The following is a 14,225-nucleotide window of genomic DNA, read 5'->3' on the forward strand; positions in this document are numbered from 1 at the left end:
TTGGCAGGACTAGCCAACCAATGTGTGAGGGGGGGGGGGGGGGGGGGGGCGCTTCTTGAATCTCCCTTGACAGATGATGCTATGTTCTCAGGAAAAATAAGCTGCCATTAGGTGCCTGGCAGCAGTTTACTCCCCTTTCCCCAATCAATATACACACACTCAGCAAAATAGTCTGTGCAAGGGTACAGGGTGGGTACAGAAATAGCTGTGGGCCAGGTATCTAAGTGTAGCACCAGTTCTAGGACTAAGACTCTCTGCTTGTAAGAAAACCAAAGCATTTAATATGGTAGTGGTTTATTGCAGCAACTAAGGAGCGACCCTCATACCGATTCTCTTATACAGCTGTACATTTAATACACAGTAATGAAATGTGGAAACAAACAAACAAAAAAAAAAAACATGAACAGAATCCTCCCCCAAAAAAGATGAAGGCTGTGAGCACAATGTATTGTAACTGCTTGAAAGATCTATATTAGTGTTTTCCAGCCAGTGTGCCTCCAGCTGTTGCAAATCTCCAACCCACAGCATGCAAAAGCTTGAAATACACTGATTGGGAAACACTATGGGGAAGATTTATCAAAACCTGCGCAGAGGAAAAGTTGCCCATAGCAACCAGTCAGAAAATGTTCTTTCATTTTGCAGATGCCTTGTCAAAAAATATATGAAGGGATTTGATTGGTTGCTATGGACAACTCAGCAACTTTTCCTCTGCACAAGTTTTGATAAATCTCCCCCTATATTCTCCATTCTCCCACTCTGCACACCAAGAGTTGGAAACTTTCTTGCTTGCTCCATAATGCCATAAGAGGACATCAGGTGCCGCACATGCAAATTAAAACTCAATGCAAAGACAAGAACAGAAAGTAGTTTCAATGCTGTTAAATCTTTAACGCAATAACCAAAAGCAACCGAGAGCAAACATTGAAATCAACCCTCACTGACACTTATACTCTCACTTTTCAGTGGACCTTTGGAACATGTCCAATATGGTTTGCTGCTTATTACTTGGCTTTAAGACTTGGGATCTTGATGATGAGTGCCTTGCTCTATTTTGAGGTTGCTGCATACATTTTTTGGGGGCAGGTTTTTTATTTTCATCTGAAGTGTCCTCACTTTTGGGGCTTTCCGCTTCGCTGTCAGACATTTTCAGTGGTGTTAGGTTCAATGTTTCTTGTTGCACTGATGTTCTCTTAGGCCGCAGCTTGTACTCATCCGGAGATCCTTTGTGTCTGGACACTGTACTCTGTTCTTTGTCCAAAAGCTTTTGCAGCTTCAGCGCCAGCAACCTGTCCTGTTCTTCCTGCATTTTCCTTTGAGTGAGGGTTTCTTCTAGTTCCATTAATCGCTCAGCATGTAATCCGGCAACCGAGCTATTCTCCATGCAAGAGACCTTCTGACGCTTTTCAGCTGTATGACACTCTCCATCTTTGGGGGATTCTAAGGCACGTTTGGCTGCAGTTTTAACCCACTTCTCTGGTGTACTGGTACCATGGTTGGGTTGTGAAGAGCTCCACCCCCCGCAGTCACTTTGACCACTGATAGTCATTGGTGGAGACAAGTCTATAGCAGCAAAGTCTGATGGTATCTTACTTCTCACCATGGATTTAGCAGCTGAATTCTTATAAGAGCTTTCCAATTGCAGGCCATTTTCAGCTGCATCAGTAGGGGAGTATTTTGACAGACAAGGTATTGGCAGCTCTGCATCAGAGTCATGCATTTTTCTGCCATCAACATGAAAACTGAATTGGGGTGACAGACTTGGCATAGATTCTCCTTCGGAGTCCGACACACATGCACTGGAATTAATGCTCTAAAAAGTCAAACACAAAAAAACCTGTTACAACAAATTGATGTAAATTAAAAGACCTACAGAATACAAATAACAGGCGTTTGACTCATTTCTAAAAGAGGTTTAACCCCTTAACAACCAAGGATGAACGCTGCATCTAAAGTGAAAGTAAATCAATGCCGGTTAGCTCAGTGGGCTGTTGGGGATCGCCACGGCTAAAACAAGACATCCCAAACAGCTGTAGGACAGCAGGAGGGTCCCTACCTTGCCTCCTGGTGTCCGATCGCCGAATGACTGCTCAGTGCCTGAGATCCAGGCATGAGCAGTCAAGCGGCAGAATCATTGATCAATGGTTTCCTATGATAAACCATTGATCAATGTAAAAGATCAGTGTGTGCAGTGTTATAGGTCCCTAAGTGAAGATCATTTAACCCCTTCCCTAACAAAAGTTTTAATCACCCCCCCTTTTCCTATTAAAAAAAAAAAGTGTAAATAAAAATATTTGGTATCGCCGTGTGCGGAAATCATGAAAGGCTCAGGTATGGTAAGGAGACTGTGGGGGCATAAACAATAAGTTCCCACCTATCTGACAGGGAGGCTGATTATTGCTGCAAACAAAATGCATTTACCTTTAAATCTTCACTCTTCATTTGAGGAAAACTATGAATGCTTTGTTTGGCTTTTGGGGACAGAAACCTATATGAAAATGAGAATGCAACAAGTGTTTAAACAGGTCACAGTAGAATGCATAAAGGGTATGTTAACTTTATTCTGTGGGTCAGGACAATAATGGCAGTAACAAATTGATATGGTTTCAGGATATTTTGCCATTTTTTTATGGTCAATAAATAAAAATAAAAAAATGTATTAGTCTATGGAGTGAAAGTCAGATCAGGCTGCAGTACACTCCACCAGCTTCTGTGTTTTCTTTGTGTGTCTAATACATTTTTTTATCATTTATTTCATTTGGTGGATAATTGCTAGATTTTTTTCTGTATTATTCTTTCACCAGCTTACAATTTGCAGTCAGTTCAGGGGGCATGGTTCAATCTAAACTTTTAGCATGTCTGGACCCCAAGTCAAAAGTTTTTCCAAATGACAGTAACACTTTAACCAAACCATTGCTTATACAATACACTGCATTTTGTTCAACCATTGGAAGGAGAGACAAAGATTCGTAAGGTAGTAGGCTTAAATAGGCACTATTTATAGGTTGTATATCTTGGCAAAACAGTTTTTCTGATATACTTTGATAAAAATTCACATTTTATTAAAGAAAATTGCCTTTGAAAATCCCACCACTAGGAACCCCATACCTCCTGGGACAGCAGCATGAGGGTGTCCAAGGGTCATGGACACAAGATGGCTGATTGACAAGGCTGCAGGAGGAACACAGCCTGCAGCAACACTGCTGTAACACAGAGTTTTACCAAACATGTGCATCCAGCTGTTGTGAAACTACAACACGAGGCATGCCTGGACAGTCAAAGGAAATCTGGGCATGCTGGGAGTTGTAGTTTTGCAAAAGCTGTAGGCACACAGTTAAAGGCAACACTGCTGCAAAAAAAGAGTTATCTAAACAGTGTACCTCCAGCTATTCCAAAACTAGAAGTCCCAGCATTACAGGACTGGCAAAGGATGATACACATGAATGACATAGGAAGATGTAAGATATATACTCACCATATTTGTGTGTATAGCTGTGTGTGTGTAAAGCATAAATCCAGAGAGGAAAGGGTAACAGAGCAGGGCTGCCAGGCTCGCAAGAGCAGTGAGTCAGCAGAGTGAGGGAGGGGGAGGAGTCAGTGTGGGCAAGAGAAGGACATACCTCCTCCCATTGACAAGATGAAAAAGACATTGAGCAACTGTATTATACTATTTTTTAGTGAAATATTGATGATAGGAACATAAAAGTCATATGTACATTATCAGGATTAGGTACCGAGTAACATTCAACATTTTTTCTTGTTTTTTTGTGAGATCTGCCTTCACTGAGCCACTAGTTGCAATATTATGCCGAGGCCACCAAACTACCTAAATACTGTAATCCGGGGGGGAGGTGTCTGCTGTTTAGGAAAAGGACTCCTATCCAGCATAATTTATACTCACACACAATAGGGGGAGATTTATCAAAATCAGTGCAGAGGAAAAGTTGACCAGTTACCTATAGCAACCAGATTCATTTTTCAGAAGACAAAAAAAAAAAAAAAAATGAAGCAATCTTATTGGTTGCTACAAGCAACTGGTCACCCTTTCCACTGCACAGGTTCTCAACCCCTCAAGAGGTTAGCGAAATGTCACATGTAATTTACAGTATGGAACTGGTAACAATTGGCAGGCCTCACCTTTCAATGTCTCCAGACACTTTTGGCTTGGCCTTCACACTTTTCGAAGCCTTTGAGCTGGGAGTCTGCCTGGAAACTACAGGAATTTCTAAAATGGATGACTGTTCAGATGTAGTAGACTCATTCTGTAAGATAAAACACACTACTTAGATCTCCACTGTTACCCACTTATGTACTGGTCTTAAACACCTCATATGTTATCTGCACCTTTATGTGTTAATTGGAAGTTCAACTTCACTTCACAGCCTGGTCTACACTCAAGTAAGATGTGCTCTACAAGACACAACTACTTAAATGGCATCATAATTTTTGCCTCTGGACCATCCAGTTTAATACTATATATGCTAATGCTAACTGCATATTTCAGTAGGTGATGCAGCCACTGGAACAGGCATATGAAATGGATTTTTCTTTTACTTACCAGATCACTGCTTAGTGTCCGAGCTAACTCCTCATCTCGCTTCAGCTGCTCATCCAGTTGCCTCTGTAAATATTCTATATGAGCTCGTTGTTCCTCCTCTTCCTCAGCTAAAAGTTTCCGAATATACTCTTCACTTGCTCGGCTTTCTTCTTCTTCTCTGCTAAGTTGCTCAGCTTTAATCTGAATTGATATGATATATAAAGGAAAGTAAGTTACAATATTTTGTTTCCACCATGAATTTATAAACCCATGTGTGCTGTAATTACCATCCCCTTTCTGTTCTCCTAAGAGACTATGGGGGAGATTTAGCCAAACCTTTGTAGATCAAGAGTTGTGCAGTTGCCCGTAGCACCAATCAGATCGCGTCGGAGGCCTTTTTAATCTTTCCCACCACATACGTTCTGATAAATCTCTCCCCAAAAGTCAGGGTTATGGGCAATGACCGCTTGAACCCCCACCTATCTCCAGTCGGACCCCCTCGCAATCAGACACTTATGCCATATCCTGTGGATAGGGTAAAAGTTGTGTTTGTTTGCCAGACAACCCCTTTAAATGCAACTCATGGAAATCTCTAGTTAAAGGAGTACTCGACTGGCAAGCTTTTGGAACATTTAGTTCAGAACGATGTGTGCGCGCTGCAGGGGTCTGCCATGCCCCCTCAATGCAAGTCTATGGGAGGGGGCGTGACGGCCATCACGCCCACTCCCATAGACTTGCATTGAGGGGACGTGGCGTGACTGACCCCCGCAGCGTGTTCACTTAACTCTGTCCAGTGGAGAACCCCCTTTAAGATACCTATAACATTTAGGACAGCAGCAGTGTAAGTTATTTAACAACAATACAATATATTTAATATAACATTTTTAATTATGATTCTATCAAAGAGAGAGAAAAGAGCATGTGTGGTGACAGAATTCTTACCTTGTTAATTTCTGCCTCATATTCTTGTCGGATTTCTCCAGGTTTGCATATGTGAGGTATCGGATAGGGGGCTAAGCCTGAGGTAGGAAAAACAAATATGGTATTATAAGCGATTATGAGCTTAGATTTTTATATTTTATCATCATTTAGATTTTTTCTTCTTTACTTATGCTCTTACCATCCTCAAAGTCATCCTCCACAGTGTCCTGTCCCCGGGCACGGCGCTCACACTCCTCTGGATACTGACGCTGGATAATTTCCCACAGCTCTGTATCAACCAACGTTCCAGAACGTGCATTTTTACGTGCCCAATTGGAAACTCTCTTCCTACAGTAAGGACAACACAAGCTGGCTTTCTCTACAGTTAACTGGAAGCACGGGTGGCACAAGGTATGACCACATGGCAGCGTCACCGGCTCCAGAAGTATCTCCCGACAGATACCACAAATGCATTCTAATCGTGTCAAAGGATATTTTCTTTTCTTCGACATCCTGGCCTTATGGAACAACCATCATCTGCAGAAAGAAAGACGGCATGAATTAGGAAAGGCATGACACAAACAAGGGCACCAATACTCTGTTCCATTAAGAAATGACGCCACAACATAATGCACTGTTTCTGTACTACATGCATTTTATAACTAAGAGTTTCCACTCACAGCAGAGCTGTATTTTGCAACATCATCCAGCTCCATCTCTCTCAGCAGAGGTTTAGGCTGCTCCTGCAAAGAGTTTTATTTCTGTTAACATGAATAGATGCAGCAGCCAGAAACACCTTGTCAGCAAACAGATGATACCCCACTGTGGGGGTTGTAGCTAGTAAATCATGGCTGCCTAATGATGTGGTCTACGCTGGGACAATGAAATTTGGTAATGCATCTAGGCTCAAACTTACAATATGAAGTGTGAAAAATAAGGTAGCAGTCCTCAAGTGATCTAGTGAGGGGGGGGGGGGGCGAAGAGGAGGAGGAGGGAGAGGAGAAATGGGAAGAGGTGGGAATCAGATAATACAGGTGAGCAAAAAAAAAAAAAAAGAAAGATTAGACCAGAGTAGTAAAAATATGAATTTAATGAAAAAAAATTAGATAACATACAAAAAGGGTAGATGTTAACTGGAGAGGGGTAATGCAGGGCCCTTGCGATTGCCCTCCAAAAATGAAAAATAAGATATAATAAATAGGATAAATACTATATAAATAAAATGTACAATTATTTATTTATTAATTTATATTGAATTTATCCTATTATATCTTATTTTTCATTTTTGGAGGGGAATCGCAAGGGCCCTGCGTTACCCCTCTCCAGTTCACATCTACCCTTTTTGTAATTTTATCAAATTTTTTTTTCATTAAACTCAATTTTTACTCTATAGTCCAATCTCTTGTTTTTGCTCACCTCTATTATCTGATTCCCACCTCTTCCCATTTCCCCTCTCCTCTCCCTCCTCCTCTTCGCGCCCCCCCCCCCCCTCTCACTAGATCACTTGAGGACTGTTACCTTACTTTTCACACTTCATGTTTTTAGCCAAGCACCTTTGGTATTAGGTGCTATAGGTTGTCTAATTTTCTACCTAGCCGAGCTGCAATACTCCTCAACTTACAATATGTTAAGACTTTTTTTTTTTTTTTTTTTAACTGCCTGGACTGACCAATGCCTAGATGGAAGGCCTTAAAGGGTTGTCCAGTGGAAAACAACCTGTGCATGCTGTCAAAAAGTATAATAAAGGAACTTTGTTATAAGCCATAGTGCACAATCTGTCCATATCAGCTGAGCTGTCTGCCTTGAAGGCTCCATCATGTCTCTGACTGCACAGATTTATGTAGGGTAAAATCTTTTTCGCCATGCCCAAGAGACGTTCCTGTCAGCAGCGATAGTGAGGATATGCAGTTTGAAAGCTACCCCCCCCAAGTAGTTTCTTGGGTGATAGCCATTCTCTGCTACTCCCATTTGCCTTGGCTGAAATCACGCCCACTAAGTGTGGATGACAGTCCATGCCACCGCTCTGCTCCCTAAGTAGCAAGAAAGTATAAACTCTGAGTTTACAAAGTAATTAAAAAAAAATATATATATAAAATAAACTTACTACAGGTCAATTTTAAGGGTTATTAAAAAGCTTGCCTGTTTACTGGTGTTGAGAAACTGCAAACCCTAGAGGCCTCCGGGGAGATCTGCTGGTGATCTGGTGAGGAATAAGGTTCAGTAAATGTTGGGACCCCACCAGTCACAAGAACCGAGAAGAATTGCCCCCCAAATGAATGGAGCGCACCGTGCATGGGCTGGTTGTCATTCAGAACATGCACTGCAGCACAGTAAGAGATAAGGAGATTTGCGCCTGCTCTGGACAGTTCTAGACACTGACAGAGGTGGCAGCAGAGAGCATTGGGGTCAGACTGGAAAGAACTACACAACTTCCTCTGGAGCATACAGCAGCGGATAAGTACTGAAACAGTTAAAGGGGTACCCCGCCCCTAGACATCTTATCCCCTAGCCAAAGGATAGGGGATAAGATGTCTGATTGCGGGGGTCTCGGCGCTGGAACCCCCCCGTGATCTCTCCTGCAGCACCGCAGTCATCTGCTGCACGGAGCGAACTTGCCTCGACCGGCGATAAAAGGGCCTGAGTATCGTAACGTCACACCCCTCCCCCTCAATACAAGTCTATGGAAGTGGGCGAGACGGCCACCACGCCCCTCCTATATACTTGCATTGAGGGGGGCGGGGTGTGAAGTGACAAGGGGGCTGGGCCGTGATGTTACGATACTCCGGCCCCTGTATCACCTGTCATCAGACACGGAGGGAAGTTTGATCCGTGCAGCAGAGGACATGGGGTGCTGCAAGAGATCAGACATCTTATCCCGTATCCTTTGGATAGGGGATAAGATGTCTTGGGGCGGGGTATCCCTTTAAGAATTTTAAATAAATGGAATTTACAAATTTGTATAACTTTCTGTCACCAGTTGATTTGAAAACAATTGTGTCTTCCTCCGGAGTACCTTTTTGACACAATTTCTCTTTTAAGCAATTTGAATAAACTTCTGACATGTCATAAGGTTAGATCACACCACTCACTCTCCTGAGATCAGCTGCAGTCACAAGATGTTATCCTCTCCAACACCCAGCATGTCCGGGCAGCTGTTGCTATCCAAGCAAGCTGGGAGTTACAGTACTGCAATAGCTAAAGGCAAACACTGTCATAGACTGATAATGCAGTGAATGAGTTGGATTTGAGTGACAGCTGGGGAGTGAAGTGCCGCCACACACTTCATCTGGATGTAACTCGCGAGTGCAATGGGTTTCGGGAGTAATCCCCCCATGATCTCCAGCCCAGCATTCTGAATATTTAAGCTCAGAACGCCAGCTGTGGTCTTCACGTCCCCTACATTAATGTCTATGGAAGATATATGGAGGGAACATGACGGCTGTGGTCACTGGTAATCCGCCACAGAGCGGAGTTGGCTCTACACACGTGGATTACTGGGGTGCTGGGCCAGAGACTGCGGAGGGTCCCAGCGTCCAGACATGTCAAGAGGGTCTAACCTTTATGACATCTCCAGACAATGCATCAAAGGTTTATTCCGATAAGAGAAACGCTTTAACTATATGAGGATTGTTGAGTCTCCAGTCAAGAAAAGCAGTGACAAGTCTCTTTTGCGCATTTTGATGGCATTCACCATGGTTATGTAAGTAGTGTGAATATGTACTTAGGAGAGCATTTCCCAGCCAGTGTGCCTCCAGCTGTAGCAAAACTACAACTCCCAGAATGCTGTACAGGCATGCTGGGAGTTGTAGTTAAAACAGCTGGAGGCACACTGGCTGGGAAGCACTGCCTTAACCTATAAAGGGGGAAACATATAGAAAGTTATAATTATATATATATATATATATATATATATATATATATATTATACACACATACATACATACATACATACACACATAGAATGACATTCAGTCTCGTGTCACAAATCTGTGTGGATCCACCATGACAGTCCGTCACTATACACAGCACTAACAGACATGTCTGAACAAGGCCCCACAGATCACAGCGGCTGCTGTCCCGCAGTCATCCCTATATATACCGCCCCGTACTGACCGTAAGCTCCGAGGCCAACTCGCAGCAATTTTCTCTCACTCCGCGATCACCGACCACCAATCCCCAGGCGCCGATCTGCTTACCCGCCAAATCTGGAGCGCGCGCTTCTCCCGCTCGAGCGAGAACTCTGCGGGAAAGCCGCCATTTTGCCGGAGACCAAAGTCATGACAGCGATGCGTACGCCTCCACCCGGGTCAGTGACCTATCGAACGGGCGACAAGGGCTTAAAATGGGAATATCTGACAGAACAGACAGGAGGTGTTCTTCCGAGTTCATAAATTGGCCGGCTATTGTTATGTACTCGCGAGCGAAGAAGTCACTTGTCACACGGCCGCCCTACTTGCCAGTAGTCAACATGTCCGCCGCCTGTAGTAATCCCAGCCGTCAGTGCGGTCACAAACCCCGCCCATTGTAAACATGGATCTACCTGAGGAGCTCCGCCCAGTATAGACCGCAGCTGTCTTCGCTGAATGATCGGCGGCGGCGGCGGCGGAGCCTGGACCATGGGCTCTGTCCGGAACGGATACCGGGAGCGGCTGGTGCTGGCCGTGGATGTGGGTAGCACTGTCCTGCGCTGTCACGTGTATAACGCGGCTGCGGAGACTTGTGGGAGCGCGGAGGACAAGGTAGGCGCGGAGCCTGGCAGTGCTTACCCTGCTCTCATAGCCTGTTTGTAGTAGTTATAGTGTTAGTATTATTATGGCCGCTCTGCGCATGTCTAACAGGATTCGTTGCCCGTAGCAACCTATCAGAGAGCAGCTTTTATTTTGTAACCTGATGTTCAAGTGAAAGCTGTGCAGTGATTGGTTGCTATGGACAACAGAGACTGCTGTCATTCCTTCCTATAGTGTTCAGCAACCTCTGTCTCTATAGCTGTGTTCCGCAACCTGTGTTGCAGGTAAAAGCCATCAGGACATGATGGGAGTTGTGGTTTGACAAAAGCTGGAGAGATGCAGGATGCTGTATAGCCTAGGTCTCTAAAGCGTGGACGTCCAGCTGCTGCAAAACTACAATACCCAGCATGCCCGGACAGCCGAAGGCTGTCTGGGCATGCTGGGAGTTGTAGTTTTGCAACAGCTGGAGGTCCACAGTTTGGAGATCTAGGCTATACAGTGGTCCCTCAAGTTACAATATTAATTGGTTCCAGGACGACCATTGTATGTTGAATCCATTGTATGTTGAGACCAGAACTCTATGGAAACCTGGTAATTGGTTCTGAAGCCACCAAAATGTCATCCAAAAATAGGAAAAAGTGAGGATTAAAGAAAAATAAGTAGATAACTAATATAGATAAAGCAAATCCTTACATATAAAAGTAAGAAAGATCTGCTGGGGCTGTAACTCTTTTTATTATAAAAATGCAAAACAAATCTGATACAAAACATTAAACAAAAACAAGCTTAACCAGCTATAACAAACATAACATAAATAAAATTGCAAAAACAAATTCTGCCTAACCGGCCAGCCCAAATTTACTAAAATACACTTTTACTTTTCCCCCATACCAAAATAACACACACAAACACGCAAGAGCCCAACTTGGCTTATAAAAAAAAAAAAAAAAATATATATATATATATATATATATATATAAACATAAAATTCAGCACAACTTGGCTATAAAAACAAACCAAATGAAAAGGAACATAAAAGTAGCACAACTTGGCTATAACATAAAAAGTACCCTTACCACGGGGGGGAAGAAAAGAAAAAAAAAAATAAAAAAAAAAAAAAAAGTTTTATAAATAAATTGCTCAGCACAACTTGCGCAAAAAACTACGCTCTGCCTCCCAGCCAGAGATCCACCGGTGAAAGAAGGGCAAGGAAAAGCAGCACGGAGACGCGGCCGGAGAGAGGGCCTAAAGAGCCCAGTCCCACGCACTGCCCCCGCACAGCCGCAAGGCCCGCAAAGCACGCCCAGCACGGCACGGAGCCGAGGACGGCCAGAGAGGATCCGCGCGCAACCCAGAAACCGGCGAGCGCCGGACCCAAAAAGAGCAAGCCAGAACTGAAGAAAAGGACAACACCGCCGAAAAGCGAAACCGCGACGCCAGAGGCGAGGAGAGCAGAGACACCGGAGGGGAGCAGCTCCCCGAAGGAGGGAAAATTAAAAAAAAAAAAAAAAAAAAAATACACAAACATGTGTAAATGCATATACACAATCAAACACACACACATATATATATATATATATATACATATATATACATATACATACACATGACACCGCTTTTTTTCCCTTTTTACTGGCCCGACTGCCACTATATAATATAAAACAATATAAATACAAAACACAATATATACAAAACACAATATATACAAAATCACAGAAAATGTACAAAAATATAGTAAATACACTACAAAAAACAACAGAAAAACACCTACACTAAAACTGTCCCCTCACCCACACCACCCCTCCTGTACATGGGTCAGAGTCCATACTGTCCATACAGTTCTCAAAGTCCAGTCCTTAACTGACCCATGTCAGGTCCCCAAAACACCACAAAACCACCACCCACAAATACACCCTCCCCACCTAACACTCCTCCCAACCAACTTATATACAAACTTATACACTCTTAATCACAACCCCTTTTAGGCCCAAGTTTGGTTGCCTGTAAGCCCTTCATACCATGTCTACTAAAAACAAAACAAAAACCTAATGTGCACATGCATCAGCCCTCCACCAGGGAGAAGGATGGCAGACCTGATACATAAATCATTTTATACTCTTTCCCTAACTCCCCCTACAATTCTCCCTAATTCTATCCCTACAATAAATCTGACCCTGCCCTCACCCTATCTCTACCCCTATAACACTGCCCCTAACCAAAAATAAAAGGTACTCTACCCAAAAGGTTTAGTACCTAGGGCACATGAAATGAGAAACCTCTCCACAGGAGAGATGCCCTACTGGTACCAAGACTGCCATACTCCAAAGACCTGATCTTCCCGAGGTCACCGGTGATGTTCCTACAGACCTCCACCTCGGAGAGGATTTTCTGTTGGGTCGACACTAAGCACCGTGCGTTCCACGTGTAGTACCTAACCACTAAACTGACTAAAAATAAAGTGCCCCGATCTCGGCCACCCAGGTTCCTGAATGCCCCATAAGCCCACTCCGGATAGGCAAGGCCGGCAAGTTGACTCCAGCCGATGGAAGCGCCCACCCTGTTATAGACCCCTATGTTAAAGGGACAATGAAGCAGAAAGTGGTCCATGCTTTCCAGCGTGTCCCCGCACTCTTCTCGGGGACATCCCCGGTCATCAGAGTTCCTGTACTTCAGGTTGTCCTTTACACATAGCTTCCCCTGAAAGCAGCGCCAGGCCAAGTCCCAAAACTTCTGGGGGATCCTTTTCATGTTTAAAAGATACAACCCCACCCTCAGATCCCGACCTGGGCAGTCCCTGAGCGCCAGAGGCTTCTGGAAGTGGGTCAACAGAACCCGTTTGTCAAGGAACTGCCTTGACTGGGTCCTGATCTCCCAGACCCCACCGACGTATCGCCTTCAGAGTCGGGGTAGCGTAAGCCGGAAGATATCCATGGGGCGTACGGAGGTCCTTCACTTGCCCTCCTGTCTCCCATTCCTGGAAGAAAGGCCGAAACCATTCCCTGCAGGAGAGTACCCACGGAGGAGCCCTCTCTGACCAGAGGTTCGAGATGTTAGCTTTCAAGAAGGTGTTCGTTAAGAACACCACAGGGTTTACCATAGATAAACCCCCTAGTCTCCTCGTGCGGTACGTAACCTCCCTCTTGACTAGGTTCAACCTGTTCCCCCATAACAGTTGGAAAAACAGGCTGTAGACCCTAGTGTAGTAAGCCTCTGGTAAGATACATACACTGCCCAGATAGATAAACAAGGGGAGCAGGTACGATTTGGTCAGGTGTACCCTTTCCCTGAGGGTCATAGACCAACCCTTCCACTGGTTCACCCTCTGAGTGGCATCCTGGAGCTTACCGTCCCAGTTTTTGGTGGGATAATCATCCTGGCCGAATGTGATGCCCAGAATTTTTGCTGACTCTTGGAGCTCTGGAAGGGTGTCCGGGAGATCAAACGTGGGATCTCCCCCTCCCAGCCAGAGACTTTCACACTTATCCCGGTTGATCTTGGACCCGGATGCCTCCGAGTAGCGGTCCACCTCTGACATCACCACATCGACCTCCTCCCGTGAGGAGACAAAAATAGTGACATCATCAGCGTACGCCACCACTCTCTGGGCGACATCCGGCTCCGCCAGAGTCATCCCGACTCCCGCCAACGGCCCACAATCTACCCTCCGGACGAAGGGATCGATTGCGAACACGTATAACAGCGGGCTCAAAGGACAACCCTGACGGACTCCGGACCCCACCTCAAAAGAGCGGCCAGACCAACCGTTCACCAGCGGGAAACTCTCTGCCCCTGCATATAAGGTGACAAGCCAATTCACAAAAGTACTCGGTAAGCCATATCTCAGGAGGACGGACCAGAGGTACTCGTGGTTCACCCGATCAAATGCTTTGGCCTGATCCAAGGACAGCATGTACCCCTTCCAGAGACCCGCACTACTCCGCTCCACTGCCTCCCTGACACTGAGGACAGCACTTAAGGTGCTTCGGCCCGGAACAGAGCAGTGCTGGGCCCCCGAAAGGAGCCGGGGTGCAAACTTCACCAAC

At 44.8% G+C, this 14,225-nt stretch overlaps 2 protein-coding genes across 9 annotated transcripts in view; one reads left to right on the forward strand and one right to left on the reverse strand.

Annotated features, from left to right (window-relative positions):
• Positions 1-283: 283 nt before the first annotated feature.
• RNF168 (ring finger protein 168) lies at positions 284-10,154 on the reverse strand. 7 transcript variants are annotated; one of them, XM_056564455.1, is made up of 9 exons: positions 9,569-9,912; positions 7,595-7,655; positions 6,136-6,198; positions 5,655-5,992; positions 5,477-5,553; positions 4,556-4,735; positions 4,135-4,259; positions 2,419-2,485; positions 284-1,810 (listed from the first exon to the last, which is right to left on the reverse strand). In XM_056564455.1, the coding sequence occupies exons 4-9, from the start codon at positions 5,965-5,967 to the stop codon at positions 953-955; spliced, it is 1,620 nt and encodes a 539-aa protein (XP_056420430.1). In that variant the 5' UTR covers positions 5,968-5,992; positions 6,136-6,198; positions 7,595-7,655; positions 9,569-9,912; the 3' UTR covers positions 284-952. The 7 variants fall into 7 exon arrangements, with proteins under 7 accessions (XP_056420430.1, XP_056420428.1, XP_056420429.1 ...); XM_056564453.1 differs by lacking the exons at positions 6,136-6,198; positions 9,569-9,912 and adding an exon at positions 9,996-10,146; XM_056564454.1 differs by lacking the exon at positions 6,136-6,198.
• Positions 10,039-14,225, forward strand: part of GK5 (glycerol kinase 5) — a 55,539-nt gene continuing 51,352 nt past the window's right edge. The window contains exon 1 of one of the 2 annotated variants that reach the window (XM_056564458.1): positions 10,039-10,194. In XM_056564458.1, the coding sequence (XP_056420433.1) occupies positions 10,039-10,194 (156 nt within the window). The remainder of the gene's footprint in view (positions 10,195-14,225) is intronic. The other variant, XM_056564459.1, reaches the window with a different exon arrangement.

The sequence above is a fragment of the Hyla sarda genome, chromosome 3 (genome assembly GCF_029499605.1).
Source record: "Hyla sarda isolate aHylSar1 chromosome 3, aHylSar1.hap1, whole genome shotgun sequence".
NCBI classification, from domain to species: domain Eukaryota; kingdom Metazoa; phylum Chordata; class Amphibia; order Anura; family Hylidae; genus Hyla; species Hyla sarda.